Source organism: Biomphalaria glabrata, chromosome 9 (genome assembly GCF_947242115.1).
Source record: "Biomphalaria glabrata chromosome 9, xgBioGlab47.1, whole genome shotgun sequence".
NCBI lineage: Eukaryota > Metazoa > Mollusca > Gastropoda > Planorbidae > Biomphalaria > Biomphalaria glabrata.
The window spans coordinates 18269612-18289801 of NC_074719.1; the positions used below are offsets into that span (position 1 = coordinate 18269612).

Sequence of the window (20190 nt, forward strand, 5' to 3'; positions counted from 1 at the left end):
ATGAACAAAGACAAAAAGTCCTGTACTCCAAAAACTTTGCCAGAGAATAAAACTTTTTTAAAAATTATATTAAAATTTAAAGTTAAAGTGCCTTTTTAAAAGGTTTTCTACTGATTTTCAGCACAATATATGCAGTCGAATTGATTAATCGAATCAGCCAATGTATTGGGACTGAGTCCTAAACTACTAAATAAAATGCTATCCTATTAGACAGTTGAATCCAGTTAATTGGACCAGCTAATTACTTGGACTAACTAATTGCTTCCTGATGTAGTCTGAGTCATCAGATTTGGCTTTTATGAAATATCAAACATCATAAATTGAAACAAAAACAATTGCTTTTAAAAATGTTAACATTTTTACAATATAAATATTGGTTTGAGAAACATTTGCAATCATGTTAATTGTGGTTTGGATATCATGTTATTGAATGTACTAAAAATTGTTACGAATGTACACTTGTGTGTATAAAAAACTTTTGTTAGCAATATTTCCTGTGTTTAACAATGACTTACCTGTACTGACTTAAACATGCGCACACTAAGAGGAGCATAGGGCCGCAACCACACCTCTCCTCGGTTCTGAGCAGCTTTCTTCTTCTATAGAGGAGCCTTCCTGGCCCAGTTCTAGTTGGTTTGGTGTATTTATGGTTTCTGTAGCAATAGTTTAGTGATGTGAAGTTGTTACCCCTCCTCCTTTACCCAAGCTTGGGACCGGCAAGATACCCCTATTAGATGTACCCAGGCGGAGTTGTGCTTAACAATACCATAAGATAATTTGTTTTATTCTCTTAACATTTTTTTCTTGTTTTGAAATTTAAGGTGAAAAAGAGCTAGCTTCACAATTAGAAAAACTCTATGGTGACATAGATGCTGTGGAGTTTTACGTCGGCATTTTGATGGAGAAGCGAAGAGCCAAAAATCTATTTGGTGGCACCATTGTGGAAATAGGTGGCCCATTTTCAGTCAAAGGATTAATGTCTAATGCCATCTGCAGCAGACAATATTGGAAGCCTTCTACCTTTGGGGGTGAAGTGGGATTTAACCTCATCAAAACAGCTACCCTCAAAACTTTGTTTTGCAACAATATAAAAGGTCCATGCCCCTTAGTTTCTTTACGAGTGCCTGACTACAGCGATGGAGATGTTGATGAGGACAAGACATTTGAATTTAAAAAATTAGATGATGAATTGTAGCCATACATTTAGAGAATAAATTTTATTTATTTCTTTTCTGTAAATATTAGAATATTGATTTTTGAGGTGCATTTTGTTGCACACACTATTGCCTTGAGATTACTTTTTACATTTGTTTTTTAGAAATTTTTAACAAACTAGAACAAAGTCTTTAATAGCATTCTAGCATTATATTATTGCTGAGAACTGGTTGTGAGACAGTTTTTTTTAACTTATTTCTTCATTAGAAACAAGTCTCTTTGATATTTATAAAAGGGCATTCATCTTTATTCAAGTATTTTTTATGTTTTTAGAGCAATACTTTCAATCATGTAGGTTTTATTGTTACATTTAAAATTTGTTTACATTTTTAATCTTTTACCAATCAGTCTTTGTTTTTTTTAAGTCTTGTTTTAGTTCATTTTGAAAAAAGGTTTGTTAGCATGAGTTGTGTAGTCGGTAACATATCCACATGAACATAATTATTGATTCAATAGCAAACTTTTTCAAATCTTCAATGACACTTTCAACAATGTCAGTATTGTATTTAAACCATGTGACTTTAATGTACTTAATCATTTAATGATAAAATGTCAAATTTCTGCAATGTGTTCAGACCACATGTAAAGTGGTCAAAATATTTTGAATTCCAAATATATATTTTGTATTTTTTCTTTTTTTTATCCAATGGTAATGTTTTAATAAAATAATTTTATGAACTAGTCTTGTGCATTTAACAAAGCCTTGCCACTTTATTCACCTCAATAATTTGGAAGTAATATTTGGACTTGTTGAAATTGTTTTATGAAGAATCTCATTTATTTTAGTGATTTATGAATTTAATTTAAAATGTCACGATTTTGCTTGCAAACTTCAGATTCTGTATTTGTGTTTGTATGGTTGGTAACAAATGTTTAGCAGGTCACACATGTTGAAGAAGCCTAGTCCTAGAATTTTAATGGTATTATTTGTGGCTTGGGGATTTACAATAATATAATTTTATAAGAATGTAATGTATACAGATGTTCCATGTGAAGAAGTGAAATAATTTTGCCAGTCTTTAATCTCAAGTATAATGCATTTTATTTTTTGAAGCCCATACATTTTTATATTTGTAGTGGCAGTAAATTTAAAAAACTTGTACTAATTAACATTGTATGAACATAATATTGGTATGCAAGTGTCAGTGTTTGTATCTAGGAGATATAAATGTGAGAAATGGCCTGTCAAAAGATGTTTGGGTAAATGTTTGTAAATGCTTGTAAATGTTTTTTACTTTTCTTAAATGTTTTTTAACTAATTTTTGTAAATATTACATAATGTGAGCCAAATGTGTAATGGAAGAATGTATATTTAGTGTCAAGTTCTATAAAATGTCTTGTGTGTGTATATTTCATGTGAATGTTTCTGAAACTTAAAATAAATCTGTTGACCATTGACACATGCTTGTATTTTATTTAAAGTTGTCAATCTAGAGAAGAGATTTAGGGCTTGAGATGTAGGGCTTGAGATTTAGGGCTTTTTTTTTTTTTTTTTTTTGTATTTCTCCATTAATTTACTAAATTCAAAAAGCTTAAAACCTATTTAGTTGCACTGATCATGTTTAGAATGTTCAGCTCATTATTTAAAGGGAAGATCCCTTTTTCAAACCATATTTGTAAGTTAAACCTGTTACACAATACAGCACTTCAGACACAGCTATCTCAAATATTTTTTTGGCTTACCAATGATTGGTTTAATTTTATTCAGTGCATTTGGATCTTTCATCACTCATTCAACTCAAACAATAAATATTAAGGACCAGAGCCCCCCTCCCCCACCAAAAAAAATAAAAGTTCTTATTATTACTTATGCTAACAGTTCACCAGAAACTATTACTATTGCTATAGTTTATAGAATAGCCAGAAGCAGTTTTAGGTAAAAAAAAAAATAAAACTATTATTTATTAACTTGATAAATTAAAGGTAAAGGTGTAATAATGTCGTCTGTATTAGAAAAAGTCCTTGTAATCACAACAAATTTCCATAAGGATCAATAAAGCAGTCTTAGTCTTGTGTAGGTAATAATGCTTGTATAGAGAAGGTAATATGGCTTGTATAGAGAAAGTAATAAGGCTTGTATGGAGAAACAATCCTGTCAATTAGAATCCTTTTTAGCAAACAAATGTTGGGTGCTCTAATACTTGCAGTATATGGACAACAAAAATGTGAACATCTGCCCTTACAGTTTAGGTTAGGGCCCAACTTAATGAAAGACATTAATTACTCAATTGTCTTCACTTCGATCATTCAATGAACTCTTACTGTAGAAGCATTTGAACAAATTGTGTCTAGGTCATGCATTATGTGTGATGATTCTCGTTCAGTCGTCATTCCTTGCCCACTGCCATCCCACGTCGTCCTGCAGGAGGTTTGGGCTAGTAAGTAGATTATCTTCAACTCTTAAGGAACATCGGAAATATTTTACATTTTTTAAAATGAAACATTAAAACAAAGAAAATAAAAAGTGTTGGTTGTGAATTTCACTGACTCGAACTTTTAAAAAATTTCTTTTTATAGTGTATTTCATTATAAGCTTTTAAAATTTCTCTATTATTTAAAATAATTTCAATGCATTCACATTAATTTCCTAAACATCTAAAATGATTTTTCCTTGAGTACTCAGATTGCATACAGAACATCAATTCACCCAAATAACATTTCCAGACAATTTTGATATAGATGAAAACAGTGTTCAGTGTCATTATTTACTATTTTAATTTCATTAATTTTCATTGCAGTATTAAATTTTAAAAAGTGTAAACTGAATTTCTTAAAATGTCAATGTATTAGATCTCAGTGCTTAGCAACCATCTGAGAAAAAGGACAGAAAATCCCCAGAAAATCCCTGTTCTAATTTGTGGATACTTTTCTAAAAGCTGGATGTGTTGATCATTGTCACAAAACACTGAAAATAAAATGCTAGAAGAATACAAGAGACAAGGTGAACTCAGAAATATAATACCATAAAATATTTTTATTGTCTAGTTAAACTGGATTATTAAATATAACAATTTTGTACATGCAACAACCATGTCATTGTTCAAGTATATAAACCATGAAAGGATATCCACAGGACATCAAAATAATCAAAAGAACTCCTGGATTCAATCCGTTTTAAAAATGATATCTCAATTAGTGTAAGACAATATCAAAACTTACGAGCTTTGTTACAATTGTTCAGGAATGTGTATAGTCTATAAGGCAGAACTGCTTGGAACATTCAGGTAACAAAATGAATTAACCACAACCATGGAATTTCAACATTTCCAGACCCTGTATTTGTGAAGAACTCTTGTTTCAAGAAATTTGAAATTCACAATTTCGTTTCAACAAATCTTGAACTTTGCACAACTAAGTAAACATTGGTAATAAAAATGTGCCTCTACCTTCCACTGCCACTGACTTAATGTAAGCCCAGTAAATTATCAAAATATATAGGAATGTTATCACGACTCAGGTTTAAGGACTAGAATATTTTACATTGAACAGCAATAGCCTCAATTCAGTGAATCCAATAAATGTACTTTATTTTCATTTCAAGACTATGCTCAACAAAGACAAAAATTTAGTATCCTAATAGGACCATTGGTAGCTGTATTAGTAAATAGATTATGCTGGAATGGACATTTAAGAATTACATTAAGAGTAGCTACCACACCACTTCAAAGAATTAATTCTTTGATTTAAAAAAAAGTAATGAAATAAAAATTAATTAACATCCTTTTATAAACTAGGTTCCTGTTTTGGACACACAAAAAATAACTGTTTGAATGATCATGGTATGAACAGATTTGACATGCACACATAGAAAAGTTGATGGCATTAACATATTCTTTGAAAGGATGCTACATAGTACCTTGAATAAATGCTGAGAAATACTTGGATGAAGAAGCCTACAGTGAATACCTTTAAACACAGTCTAGAAGGTACTTCTCATTTTTAAGACTTCTCAAAAGAAACATGAAATTAAACTACCATTCTATCTAGTATGTCATGCTATCTAGTATCTAAATCCTGTATGTCTGTTTTAAGCATCCATCTCAACAATTTAGTTGAAAGGAGAAAAGTTGTACAAATGTTGTCCATCATACATTTATGTAAATCTGTTGCTGCAGCATTAAATACATTATGAGGCTTCTCAACCCTTCTGTTGACTAACAGAATTAAACACATACATACTTACCAGCTACTGGGATAAATGTCCAAACAACATATTTAACAGCCCAATTTTGTTTTCTAATGTTTGATAGTAACTAAGTGATTGACCCATTAGATCCTATTTGGAGTTTGGAAGCTTATCATTAAAAACTCTAAGAGAAAGGAATAAAATACAATATTACTTTAAAATAATGAAGTAAAAATAAATAAGACATCAAAACTTTTGCTTTGACCAATGAAGAATAACATAAAAAAATGTATTAAAAAAATTAAATAATACAATACGTTTATAAAATTTGATTAATGAATCAACTTAGGACACAATATAACTGCCTCTACTATTATTGCCTGTACATGGAGATGTGGACATGATTTGATGAAATAGGGTTTGTAATCAACAACAACAACAACATTTATCATTTTCACAAACTTTGAATTTAAAAAAAAATAATCAAAGTTTCATTTTAGTTTTGTTACCAGAAAATATTCTTTTGCAGGAAAATTTAAAAAATACATTAAGTACTTTTTAAAGCATTAGGAGTTAACTGTAACTACTGCATTCACTCAATTAGGAGCTAATTGGCTGCTCATTAAGTCCAATATATCTTTTAAAAGGACTGTTTATTACAAATACAAATTAAAACAAACATACATATTATTTATAATGCACCCCCAGTTCTCTGTATACTATAGTCTTTAATTAAGGCACCTTTTTAAAACGTGCACTAAAATATCAGTCAATATTTACAAGAACATACCATAAGTAAAAATGCATCTGTTCATAGCAAATGTACATTGTATTATAAAATCTTCACATTTTGAGGGTCAAGTGGATTATGTAATTAAAAAATAGTCATTTAAAGTGCACTACATTGGTTTGTTCTATGAAGTAAAACAAAAATGAACCAATTGCATAGAGATTTTGAGCTGAAAGTGCCTTGTAAACTAGCTAGTAGTGTGTTAGAGATGTTGTACAGTGCATACTAGCAGCCCATGATAAGTAACTAGTGATCATATTGCTTAAGCATCTCATAACATTAGAGGTGCTATTCCATTACTAACAACTTATAATGCACAACAAATTATCAGACTGCCCAGGTATCCTGCACCAAACAACGACTTATCATACAGTCTAGATATACTGTACCATATAACAAATTATCATACAGTCTAGGTATACTGTACCATATAAAAAATCATCTTACAGTCATTGTTTGTCAGAGATGCCAAAAAACAAAAAGGGAATTAGATGCAGACATCAATAAATACAAGAACATAAAAATGACAAAGACCTGAATAAGGTCACATTGTTTGTAGACAAGAATAATGTCACATTGTGATGATATGTTTTACTTTACACAGATCTAAGTAGGTCATCTTTTAGTTCAAGAAACAATGAGAATACTCTAAGAATGTAACTTTTACAGGGACAAACTTTCAACACAAAAAGATGGGCTAAATGATCTAAACAGTTTTAATTATGGTAGTCACAGATAATCTTTAATTAATACAATCATCTAATCGAAATTCAAACTGCAAAGACATCCTTGTACTATTTAAGTTTTGTTGACCTAAATTAATCTTAAATCATTCTAAAAATATTTTTACCACATAAATGTAACTTTATAATTGCAGCAGAATATTTTTTTAAAGAACAAATTTCCTACTGAAACATAAACTCTTTGTAATTAATATGATAATCCAATTCAACAAAAGAGATTACAAAAAAAAAAAAAAAAGGGGGGGTGGGGGACATGAACAACCCTATAAACATGCCCATTACGGCCCAGTATCAGTTTTAATTAGGGTTATCCCCCTTTGCCCTAATTGCAGCCCTAAATAGCCCAAATCGCGCCCTAATGGGCGCGCATACCGTTTGCACATTGGCGTCATTAGGTTCCCATAAGGGCCCAATACGGGCTACCCTAATCGTGCCAATATCGGCCCAGAATGGGTAAACCCACTTCAAGATTCATTGGGGATTTCCAGAATCGCGCCCTAATCAAGCCCATACTAGCCCCAATGGTTTAGTAACTGAGATTTTCATTGGGGTTTAATTAGGGATAACCCTTATTGTGCCAATATCGGTCCGATGCTGGCCCTAATGGTTTAGTAACTGAAATATTTATTAGGGTTCAATTAGGGATATCCCTTATTGTGCCATTATCGGTCCAATGCTGGCCCTAATGGTTTAGTAACTGAAATATTTATTAGGGCTCAATTAGGTATTATCATGCAAATACTGTCTCCGATGGTTCAGTCATTAAATTTTATTATGGCTTAATTAGGAATAATCTTTAATGTTTTTCAATACTGTAGTTTAAAACAAATTCATTAGTGATTTTTTGTTTATAATGCCCTTTTTGTTCAAATGCAGCTCAATGGTTTAGTATGAGATTTTTAACCTTTTACATAGGTCTACTTTCACACTGATGATTTAGATCTAGCAATAGAATTATTTGACATAATTTAATTGTTTGGAAATTATAATAATTGAATCAGTGCATGATTTCTATATACATCTAGCTATAATGTCAACATATTTATAAAGTAATGGACAAGTTAAATTACATTTTTGGGTTTGAACACTATCAAACAATACAATTTTTGGTAACGCACTATATAAGACTTGCATGCTCTGATCATTTATTCTTAAATCAAACTTACACAATTAACTTTTTTTTATTTTTTATTCATGGAATAATTAACCAACACAAAAGACAAATATAACAGCACAAACAAGATATCAAGACAGCATTTTCATTCAATTCTTAGCATTCTTTACAAGCTGACTTCAAGACTGGTGGCAATAATTCATATTTTGACTTCCATGCAGCAGCTGGAACAAACAAAAACAAATAAATATTATAGTCATGTAATAAAACTACCTTCAAGCTGTATTAATAATAAAAAGAATCTAACAATTAAACATCAGAAGACCTTACATTTATCTATGTGGACATACTATTTAACGGTTATATTTCCAGCCCTTGATGATAAACGGTGCTCAAAAATTAGGTTGCTTCTAAAGCCTATTAAGCAACACAAAAATTAATGGTATTTCAAAATTTGAGTTCAATCTTCTCCTTAAATTAAATGTTATGAATTGGTGTCAGCAAATGTGGCACTGGTATTTGACTATGCTAAAAGTGCAATGGCAGACTAGGTCAAGCTAGGCTTCAATTCATTCAATATTATATTTTGTCCAATTTATTTATATTAACTTTATCACAGGCTCTTACTAATACAATTATATTCTGTTGTAATTAGAGTTCTATGGTAATTTTAAAAATAAGTTGGCTGAAAAGTTATTCTAGAATTAAAATAAACAATTATCACAGTGAAACTTAAAAAAAAACATTTAAAAAAAACCACAACCAGCATATTTCAAAATTAGGATAGCATTTCTTTATTTACATTTAATAAATTCCATCCCATTAACAATTTATTTTCAGATTGCTGATCAGTAATCTAAAAGCAAAATTTAATTCTTACCTTCTTGAGCAGGCTTGCATATGAAAAGATGATGAACAGCATCTGTACTGCATGCATAGGTTATTATTAACCTAAAAGATTAATGTCAACTTCCCCTAAAGAAAATGTGGCGATCTGTTAAAAAAAATAAAAAAATAAAAACATAAAAAATGTTTAAAGAATGAAAAAAAAAAAAAATAATAATACAATAGAGGCAAAACACAAAATGTTTAAGGTAAGGTATACATACAAGAAGGATTGTTGCTATATAATGACATTAGGTCAAAAACAATTCTATGTAGGCCCTATTTTCATTGTATAAATGTTCATTATAATTTTTTATGCAAATTAATAATGAACTTAAATCTCAGTGAAATTACAAAAAGCTGAAGATATTGCTCTCGAACATTGTTTCACAAGATTAACATTTATTTTACATTTTTTTTATTTAATCGATTTGATCTCATTAAAATTTTCATTTGGTATGGGGGGGGGGGGGGTCACTGATCAGTAATCTTAAAGAAAAATTTATTCTTCGTACCTTTTTGAGCAGGCTTCCTCATGAAAAGATATTGAACAGCATCTGTAGTGCATACATAGACAATTCTTATTGTCAGCTGCCCTTAAAGAAAACTGGCATTCTAAAAAAAAAATAAAAAAATAAAATTACAATAAGCCTTAGCTAAGCCTATAGAATGAATCCTAGATCAAATTGTAGAAAAATGTTTAATATAATAATTAGTATTAAGACCTCTAGATATTCTAGCTAGATCTAAATATAATCTAGATCTATGTCTAGTTTATAGCTCTAGAATTTCTAGATCTGTATAGATCTATTTAATTATATTACATAGTGCCTAGAGTCTTTAAAATTTACAAAAAATAAAATCTAACATATATTGAGTATTGGTGAATAAAGATGTAACGCTACCTGGACCTGGTTATGTGGTATGCACGATGGACTGTTTGGTTGCCTCGTTGGTCTCTGCATGGTCGTCTGGTTCATACCCTGCAACTGCCATCACTTCCCTAAGCTCCTTTGAGGTTTAGACTACCAAGTAGATATCTTCAACTCTGAAGGAAAATTAAAAAAAAAAAAAACAATGTCAATATAGGGCTATAGGGCTAGCCGTTAGTGGCGTTAGTCTATTATATATAGGCCCCTAATATAGATATACTATATATATACATATTTTTCTAGACATATCTCAATATCTGATTTTAAAACCAATATAAACGTTTGATTTTATTTATTTGTATAAATTTAAACATTCTAAACTCTAGACTAGATTTTCAAGATCTGGAGTGTAGGCCTAATATTGTACATTAGTGTTAGTCTCTACAAAGTAAATATCTATATTATAAGATTATAAGTCTATACTATAGGTCTATGACTATAACTAGTTACTAGATCTAGAATTATTTAATCTAAATGACCTATCGCCTATAGTATGAAAAAATTAAAGATTAGTCTGTATTAACAATATATTAATTAAATATTATTCTATATCTACTAAATTTTCTAATAACAACTAGATTTTAGAATCTAGACTATTCTAGACTATCTTTTATTAGATCTAGATCTAAGTTTACTAAGTCTTAGTATATCTTATAAGTCTAGGTCAATTTTTTCTAACCTCATAATATTTGAATTAGAATAGAACTAAAATCTATATATGAGTATGAGTACTATGAGTATAATAGTATAATAATTATTATATTAATATACCAAAGTGTCCAAAGTCCTAAGTCTAAGTATTAGTTTACAGTTACGTGACTAGATAGGCATATAGACTAGATCTAATATTCTGCCCTAAAAGTTAAAAGGTAGTAGATTTAGATTTAAGATCTAGTAAGTCCTTAACTAAATCTAATTCTATGCTGCAGATGCATTAGCCATTTCATGGTAGATTCTAGATCTAGAATCTATTCTAAACAGTAAATCAGTAAATCTAGTCATAACGCATGAATGTTAATCACTTAAGTTAAGTCTAAGTCGTCTAGATCTAGATTTAATAGGTCTCAAGTCTAGATATAATATATATATTAATAATATTATATCGTACTAGATCTAGTAGCCTATTACTACTATTAGATATTATAATAAAACTAGTCTAGAGAGATCTATAGAATCTCTAGATCTAGATTCTTAGCATTCTAGATTATCTAGATATATCTATAAATCTAGACCTAATCTACTATCTAGATTAGATCTGTTAGTAGTGTTAGAGTACTTAGAGATTCGTCATCTGATGATGATCTGTACTTGTGATAGGCTTAAGACTTTAACTTATAAGTTACGACCATTCCAATTGAATTTCCATGGCTGCTGCCATTGCTGCCATGAGTTGAAGAACATATGCATTGATATCAAGAAGTACAGCTCATATAATTATTTATAATAGATCTATTATATTAATGAAAGTCTAGATTGACTAGACCTAGACTAGAGTGACTATAGCTCTATAACTTGTAGTATAACTAATAACTTAACAGATTTAGATCTAGATCTAGCTAGCTCTAATTTGATCCACGTGTGTACGATCTAGAGTGAAGACTGAATAATCCAGTTTGTGCCGAATATCGCAAGCTTAAAAGAAATAAATGCTTCTTTTTCATTGGTCGAAAAAAATGTTAAAATGTATAAAACTTTTTTTTTAAAATCTAAATCTAAAAAAAAACAACAAAAAAACAAATATGTTCTCCTTTAACTTTAGATTCTATGTGTGATGAAATATTACTAGATATAGATATATTTTTTTAGTGTGCACATTAAAAAAATCAGACACACACACACATACACTATTTGATTACAAAAAGTCTGCATTGGGCCCATACGGGTAAAACTTCACTATTCCAGTTAGGGATTTCCCCAATAGAACCCTAATTATTATTTTTTTAAATCTTAATATTACTTACAAAAAGGATTCAAAGCAACATTTAGCTTTAAGACGATTAATACTACATTTTAAAACATCATAATATTGTTTTTTATGTTATAATAAAGATTTCATCATGTTGGTTCTGGCGTGATTGGGGAATTCCCACACCGGCGCGAAAGCGGAAAGACGTTAACGGCCCAATAACTAAAATCCCACACCGATCCGTTAACGTTTTTATAGGGGCAATTGTAAGTAGGTCAATCTACCCAATGAAACCCAATGAAACCTTATTACCCCACACCGCGCCAGAATGGTTTCGATGGGGCTTTGTTTATAGGGAACTGATCATTTTGATTTCATAATTGCAGTGTTTAAAAACAATGTGCCACAACAGTAATACAGTCTATTAACTGCATGATGTGTACAAAATCATTCATAAATAAATCAAAGCATTATGCTGCACAACCAACTGGTGAGGACATGTGTTGTAGTATTAACCTATATACAAAACTATATGTATTAGCTATAATACAAAATACATTTTATTGCAAGTAAATAATTCTCTGTTCCAATAAGGAGCTTCAAGTACAAAGACAGTCTCAAAATGAGTTTAGAATTTTATATTTACACTATGTACATTAAGATCCAAGTAACAGTGCATAAATATATTTGTTTTTAACATTGCTTCATCAGACACAAGTTTTTTTTTAAATATTTATAACACAAAAAAACCCCAGCTAAGTTTAAAATACAAATGTATATAGTTAAATAAAAAAAAATTAAAGAATTTACAGAAAAAAATGATAAGGGAAAATTGACTAATGAATAATTTCAGTACAGATATAAGAAATAAATACTTTCACTTCCATACGCTATAGCTCTGAGCTTGTTCTATGTTCTCAACAATTATGTATATAAAATTTAACTTTGTACAATTAAATGCCTTTATGTAAAGTCCATGCAATAACAAAATATACTCTAGATGAGTCTTTCTTCAGGAGGTTTCTTCAACACATTTCCTAGCTCTACCCTGGACCCTGACGTCTCCTGCTGGCTCGGGCTGTAAGCTCCACGTGTGGCTCGCTTTGATCTGGCTGTCATAATGAAAGCTATGACCACAACTGAGAACAAAGGGAAAAAAAAAGAGTGATCAAAATTGTATTTTTTTAAAAATAATTTAATCAAAAATAAATTTACTAAAAAAAAAAAAAATAATACCATCTTAATTAAAATGAAATAGTTTGTGATGATGTTTTTGGATTTGAAAGTCTGAAGTAAAAGGAGCTACAAAGGGAGTTAATTGCTCAGCATTTCAAGTTAAAAAAAGAGATTTAGCAATATTTAAATGAATTTTTCCCCATAGTCTTCTAGTAACAAATATAATAATTTAAATAAACATCTTTTTACTATGATACCAGAAAAGAAATAGACTTATAGAAAGAAAAGAAGATACAATATTTTTAAGAGTTCTAAAAGTACACAACAAAAAGGAAAACTACTCGGGACATAGCAGGTTGTATTCAAATCTATAATTGCTGACATGAGATATTGAGATCAACACATGTTGTTGTTGTTTTTTAAGACCATATCTTTTTTCTACTTGCAATTTAAAAATAGTAGCCGTCAAAGTGACATTATTAATCAGTATCACTTGCATTTAAATATTGCACAGTTGATTTCTTCTTTAAAACACCAATGATAATGATATGTAATGTAGCATTTGTTAATCAAACTAGAAAAAAAGAAAACTTCATTGAAATTAAAAAATGTAAGTGTGGTAGACAATGACAAGAATGAAATAAACACATCCTTGTGGTCATCTGTAAGGACGGGTGCATACTTACTGACTATAATGATGAAGACAATGCCACCAACAATTGGACCAATGATAATCCCCAAATCTGTATCTTTGGAACTGGCACTCTGCAGAACATTTTAATAGATTAATACAGTCCTGTGTCATAAAAAAAATGATTCTCAAGTCAGTATGTTCACAACACAATGCAATTGTAGGGTTGTTATTACAGAGTCTTCTAGTTCATGGTTATAAGTAATATATTCAACATCAAAATAAACTAGTAATCTAAAATACATGGAGAAAGCATAGAAGAATAGATGGAATAATTATTTGGGAAGATCATTTTGACATAATTATTCCTAAAGATGCTTGGGCCATGCTTCAGAAAAAAAAGGTCAACTTCCTAAAAAATTAATTCTGCTGAAATAAATCAACATCAAATTTACATTTATGCCAAAGAGATACATTGTACCATATGTTGTTTTTTTTTATCTCTCCCCCCGCACCCAATAAGCATAATAATTGATTGGCTCAAATCCTGGTGGAGATTAAGTTTTAAGTTAGATGGCATAGTTAATGCTCATCCAGTGAACATCTTTTAAAGTGAACATGGATGTTTTATCCACATAACACCTTCAATAGCTTAAGGATTTAGGAAGGAGTAAACCCATGAGCCTGGGAAAGAATTTCTAACTTAATTTAAAAACAAAAAAAAAGTTTCCAATGTTACCTTCTCACACAAAGAGCCTTCATAGCCTTCAGAGCAAGTGCAGACGTATGTAAAGTCGGAGCTGGTGTTGTTTTTAAACTGACAAGTTCCCTGATTCAGACATGTCACATTTGCACACGGATTAACCAACTGGCAGTGGTCCCCCAAGTAGTCAGTGCCACAGTTACAGTGGTAAAATGGTTCAGTATTTGCACATGTTCCTTTGTTGCAGAGTGATGTGTTCAAAGCACATTCATCAATGTCTTGAGAGCAATCTTGACCTTGGTAACCTGTGACACCATGAAAAGTTCAAAGATCAAGGAGGAAGAATTATCTTTTTTTTTGTATCAATCTAATTTAAAAAAAATGTTTGCTGATCTCAGCTACTATCAGCTTTGTAGTTCACTGTAGGATTAGTTTCCAAATGGAAAACTTAAAAAAAAACTCGCATAAATCGATATTTTGCTTACATCAAACATCACGTTGGTTTTTTTTCATCAGTTAAAAAAAAAAGGTTTATTTAAGTTAGTTAGCCCAGTTTCAGATAATTTGAATCAAACTGCAAAATGATCAGTGCGATGTATACCTTTTTAACCCACTGATAATAACTTCTATTGAAGTATATACATAATACACCAGCTTAATTAACATAACTAAAGTGCAAGTCCAGTTTAAGATTATAACTGGGACATGCAAATAGGTGTGTCTGAGACATCAAAACTGATTGGCTATGGCTTGGCCACCTAAAGGGGTGGGGAGGGGGCTCGAGTTCAAATCCCAACTTAAGCAGAGTAGTGTTTGCTGAGTGCTTAAATATAAAACAGAAACTTTCTCCCAGAAAACCCCTCCACCACTGGTCCTCAATAGAGATGGATCAAAGCCCACTGAGCATGCTGCAAGCATGAAAGATGTGCTACTAACCAATTAACTCCTCTCCTAATCGATGATGCCATTATTGATTTGACCCCATTCTTTCAGTCCAATGGATGATATTACCATCAATACTTAAAGGTCAAATATTTCATTTTCTTCTTCTCCCCAAATGTTTCCAATTGCTTAAAATTTAATCTTGAATAGTTTCCCTTTGTAAAACATACAGATTGCTTTTTATTTTTCAATGTGTTTTTACCAAAAACATGGCTTTTAAAGAATGGGGGTTAAAAAAAAGGTTCTATTTTCTTTAGATTAATAATCCAGATGGTAGTGACATGGAATAATGAGCTCAAGACAACAATTTAATATTTTAGAAAATTTATATTTTAATTTTTGTGAAAATATGAATAACTCGCATAAAAAGAATAATTTTATTTCCATTTGGATCATAAAATATTACCTAGATCTATTCTAAATCCATTTGTGATCGGTTTTGTCCAGTCTGTACGTTTTATTTTAAATTTCCATAATGAAAAATTAAAGTAAATTTTGGTTTAGTAAACATTAATTTGTTTTATATAAAAGGGACACACATTCCCATTTAATTCTATACCAAATACAACATTTACTGATTGAAAAAAAGTTATTGAAGTTCAATCATAACAGGGCAGTACAATACAACTGAAGGAAATGGATAATTCTGTCATTACATGGAAAATAATTACAAAGAGAAAGAGTTAAAAACAAAAAGAGATCTACATTAACTACATTAGGGTTCAATATTAATATTTGAACTGTCATGGGATAACGACGGGTGTGTGTGCTCCACTTTTTGTTTATACAACATATACACATATACTCACACACACACACAATCAAACACTAAAAATTGTTTTAGCAGTTTGGTTCTCAATCTTTCCCCAAATAAAATTTGGCATTTATTGGCTCAAATTTTGAATAAGTAATTCCCTTGCAAAACTTAATATTTTAAAACTTTAATTACCTAAAATTCAGAGGAACTCACCTTGATTGCACATGCAGGTATAGTTATTCACCATGTCTGAGCAGATGCCTCCATTCTTACAAGGGTTGGATAAGCATTCGTTAATGTCAGATTCACAGCGCTGTCCTGTGTAGCCAGCATCACAGAAACAATTATAGCCTCCCATGGTGTTATGACATGTACCATTCCAACAAGCATGTATGGTCTCATTACATTCATCTATATCTTCAGAGCAGTTCTCTCCCCTCCAGCCTGGAAGTGTTGAAATATTTAACATCCAAAGTTTCACTAATATGCAGATAATTATAATTATGATATTAATTGTAGGATGCTTGTAGGCCTATTTCTTGAAGGTATGTCATTCGTAAGCAATATTACAGTACTGATTCTGGACAGACAACTACTGCAGGAACTACTTGAGAAATGTAAGTAAAATAAATACGATAAAATATCTTGCTATCACATACTGTCTTACTACCACATACTGTCTTGTTACCACTGCTGTACTTGACTGACTAAACTCAACTTACTTCTTCAACTAACAATTTAAACTTCTCTTGTAAAATGTTTTTTGTAAAATGTTTTACATGTTTTGGATGTTCCTTCAGAGTTGAAGATAATTACTTCCTAGTCCCAACTTCCCGCAGGAAGACGGGGGATGGGAGCGGGCAGGGTTTGAACCCGGGACCATCTATAAATCTGAATGACAGTCCAGCGCGCAAAACGCATGACCAGGCAGCCATCCTGCTACTCTTCACTGCTACTTGTAACTAACTAGGTCTCTCATACAACCTAACTTTCAGTCCTACCTAACTAGCTCTCTCATACAACCTTTCAATCCTACCTAACTAGCTCTCTCATACAATCTTTCAGTCCTACCTAACTAGCTCTCTCATACAACCTTTCAATCCTACCTAACTAGCTCTCTCATACAACCTTTCAGTCCTACCTAACTAGCTCTCTCATACAACCTTTCAATCCTACCTAACTAGCTCTCTCATACAACCTTTCAGTCCTACCTAACTAGCTCTCTCATACAACCTTTCAATCCTACCTAACTAGCTCTCTCATACAATCTTTCAGTCCTACCTAACTAGCTCTCTCATACAACCTTTCAATCCTACCTAACTAGCTCTCTCATACAATCTTTCAATCCTACCTAACTAGCTCTCTCATACAACCTTTCAATCCTACCTAACTAGCTCTCTCATACAACCTTTCAGTCCTACCTAACTAGCTCTCTCATACAACCTTTCAATCCTACCTAACTAGCTCTCTCATACAATCTTTCAATCCTACCTAACTAGCTCTCTCATACAACCTTTCAATCCTACCTAACTAGCTCTCTCATACAACCTTTCAATCCTACCTAACTAGCTCTCTCATACAACCTTTCAGTCCTACCTAACTAGCTCTCTCATACAACATTTCAATCCTACCTAACTAGCTCTCTCATACAACCTTTCAATCCTACCTAACTAGCTCTCTCATACAACCTTTCAATCCTACCTAACTAGCTCTCTCATACAATCTTTCAATCCTACCTAACTAGCTCTCTCATACAATCTTTCAATCCTACCTAACTAGCTCTCTCATACAACCTTTCAATCCTACCTAACTAGCTCTCTCATACAACCTTTCAGTCCTACCTAACTAGCTCTCTCATACAACCTTTCAGTCCTACCTAACTAGCTCTCTCATACAACCTTTCAATCCTACCTAACTAGCTCTCTCATACAACCTTTCAATCCTACCTAACTAGCTCTCTCATACAACCTTTCAATCCTACCTAACTAGCTCTCTCATACAACCTTTCAATCCTACCTAACTAGCTCTCTCATACAACCTTTCAATCCTACCTAACTAGCTCTCTCATACAACCTTTCAATCCTACCTAACTAGCTCTCTCATACAACCTTTCAGTCCTACCTAACTAGCTCTCTCATACAACCTTTCAATCCTACCTAACTAGCTCTCTCATACAACCTTTCAGTCCTACCTAACTAGCTCTCTCATACAATCTTTCAGTCCTACCTAACTAGCTCTCTCATACAACCTTTCAATCCTACCTAACTAGCTCTCTCATACAAAATAACTACCGGTCATACCTAACTAGCTCTCTCATACAACCTAACTACCGGTCATACCTAAATCTAATGTTTGTGACAAGATGTTTAATTAGTTAATATTGGGCTTGTTTATTTAAGTCTAGGGGAAATTTTATTAATTTATCCCGCTCACATATAAGATTTTGTACAGGCACACCACAACTAACATTAAGAACAGACCAATATTATACGTTTATAAATAAAAATAATTTAATAAATGAAAGTTTACAAAAGATAAATGATCAAATAAAATTATAATTAAGAAATGAAATGAAGGTGCTAATATCTAACATAACTACTCATCATGGATTGCTAAGCTTTGCCTCTAAGGCATTGAGCTAGTCTAAAACACCATCTATCCTTGGGCAAGCTATAATAGCGTGCCACCTCTTCAAATCGTGTTAAATAAACTTCAACACTTTCGCTCTTCTCATCGAAGTGCTCGAAGGGGATGTTGGGTGCGCTGTTTGAGGCCCCTTGGCTGGAAGCTGGGCTAGCAGGCTGAGAATCAGCGACTGTGCGAGCCGTCTCATTCTCTTGAGCTATTTTAGTTCTTTCAGTTGCCTGTCTTTCCCGCTCCATGGCTAACTTGTGCTCATTTTTAAGTCTTTTGTGTTCATTTTTCTCCCTCTCCATTGCTAACTCGAATTCTCGTTCTCGAGCTAACTTCTCCTCTAATTCCCATTCATCCAACTTTTGTTGGATGTAATCAGAGTGATCTTTCCCTTCTCTCTCTAACAATGCTGCTGTCTCTGTCAACTCTTGTATTTTAAGTTTTCTGTCAGAGTCTGTTTTGGACCTTGTATTGCTGGCCATTGTGTATTTATGAGAGAGATGGATGGGATATTAATAAGACTAAAAGGATGGATAGTATTGGAGTAGGAGCATTATAAGATGCCTGTATTAAGCAACCACCTTGCCCGTAATAATAATACAATATTAAGCACAGTTGTGCAACTTAAAATAACCACAAATAATAATATTAAACTAAGTTAATATGTGATTAAGTCTAAAGTAAAATAGACATAAAATAAAGACTTTAGTAACACTCTTCACTCAGTTTGCAATCCGTTACTTTAAGATAACGAAAGTATATTTGATTTAGGAAAGTTCTACTGCTGTATGCCTGTGCCTGTCTAATATAGGATTCTAGTTACAGATCCCGTGACAAGACCCCATTTATATGTGACGAGATGTTTAATTAGTTAATATTGGGCTTGTTTATTTAAGTCTAGGGGAAATTTTATTAATTTATCCCGCTCACATATAAGATTTTGAACAGGCACACCGCAACTAACAGTAAGAATAGACCAATATTATAAGTTTATAAATAAAAATAATTTAATAAATGAAAGTTTACAAAAGATAAATGATCAAATAAAATTATAATTAAGAAATGAAATGAAGGTGCTAATATCTAACATAACTACTCATTGATTGCTAATTGGTGAGTGATTGGAAGAGAAGAGTGTTCCTATGTCTGGCTACTTATATTGTTAGCTGCTAGCCCGTGGGTCGTCTTCTGGCGGTCGTAGGACTGGCACTCAGAAGGGTGAGTCATCCGGCTGTCTTAGGACGTTGGCTAGGGATATTCTCTATGCTGTAGGCATACTGGCTCTAGCGTGAGGCCACTGCCTGTTTAGCAGTAGAGAGGGTTGGTGCTGCAGACTAAGTTGTAGTGGGGTGGACCTCTCAGCTGTGGTTTCTAGCTTGTAGATGGCCGTGCAGACTCACACCAGTTTGACCTCAGCAGCGAAGGTTGCTCTAAGCAGTCAGCATTAGGCAATAGCTATTGGGCAGTGGACAGTTTGGGCCGGGTACTGGGCAGATGATACTGGGCAGCAAAGGGCACTGTGGACACTGGGCAATATTGTATGGCCAGGGACAGTAGGCAATGCCTTCTTGCTGACAGGTATGTAATGGGGGGGGGGGGGAGGTATCTGGTGTGGTCGGCCTTGGTTACAGCTTTC

General features: G+C 32.2%; 2 protein-coding genes and 1 long non-coding RNA gene across 14 annotated transcripts in view; 1 reads left to right on the forward strand and 2 right to left on the reverse strand.

Annotated features, from left to right (window-relative positions):
• LOC106074919 (prostaglandin G/H synthase 2-like) overlaps nucleotides 1-2613 on the forward strand; it is a 31509-nt gene extending 28896 nt beyond the window's left edge. For all 5 annotated transcript variants that reach the window (XM_013235810.2, XM_056042050.1, XM_013235809.2 and 2 more), the window contains exon 12: nucleotides 822-2613. In XM_013235810.2, the coding sequence (XP_013091264.2) occupies nucleotides 822-1195 (374 nt within the window). In that variant the 3' untranslated portion in view covers nucleotides 1196-2613. The remainder of the gene's footprint in view (nucleotides 1-821) is intronic.
• Nucleotides 2614-7857: 5244 nt separating this feature from the next.
• LOC129928292 (uncharacterized) lies at nucleotides 7858-11444 on the reverse strand. Of its 4 annotated transcripts, none has more exons than XR_008779881.1 (5): nucleotides 11152-11409; nucleotides 9779-9921; nucleotides 9389-9488; nucleotides 8869-8982; nucleotides 7858-8212 (listed from the first exon to the last, which is right to left on the reverse strand). It is a non-coding gene; the product is annotated as an uncharacterized LOC129928292 (long non-coding RNA). The 4 variants fall into 4 exon arrangements; XR_008779879.1 differs by having other exon boundaries at nucleotides 11082-11408; XR_008779882.1 differs by lacking the exon at nucleotides 11152-11409 and adding an exon at nucleotides 10577-11035.
• Nucleotides 11445-12500: 1056 nt separating this feature from the next.
• LOC106074918 (protein crumbs-like) overlaps nucleotides 12501-20190 on the reverse strand; it is a 107340-nt gene continuing 99650 nt past the window's right edge. For all 5 annotated transcript variants that reach the window (XM_056042045.1, XM_056042044.1, XM_056042046.1 and 2 more), the window contains 4 exons: nucleotides 16134-16364; nucleotides 14258-14526; nucleotides 13574-13652; nucleotides 12501-12850 (listed from right to left, as the gene is read on the reverse strand). In XM_056042045.1, the coding sequence (XP_055898020.1) occupies nucleotides 12708-12850; nucleotides 13574-13652; nucleotides 14258-14526; nucleotides 16134-16364 (722 nt within the window). In that variant the 3' untranslated portion in view covers nucleotides 12501-12707. The remainder of the gene's footprint in view (nucleotides 12851-13573; nucleotides 13653-14257; nucleotides 14527-16133; nucleotides 16365-20190) is intronic.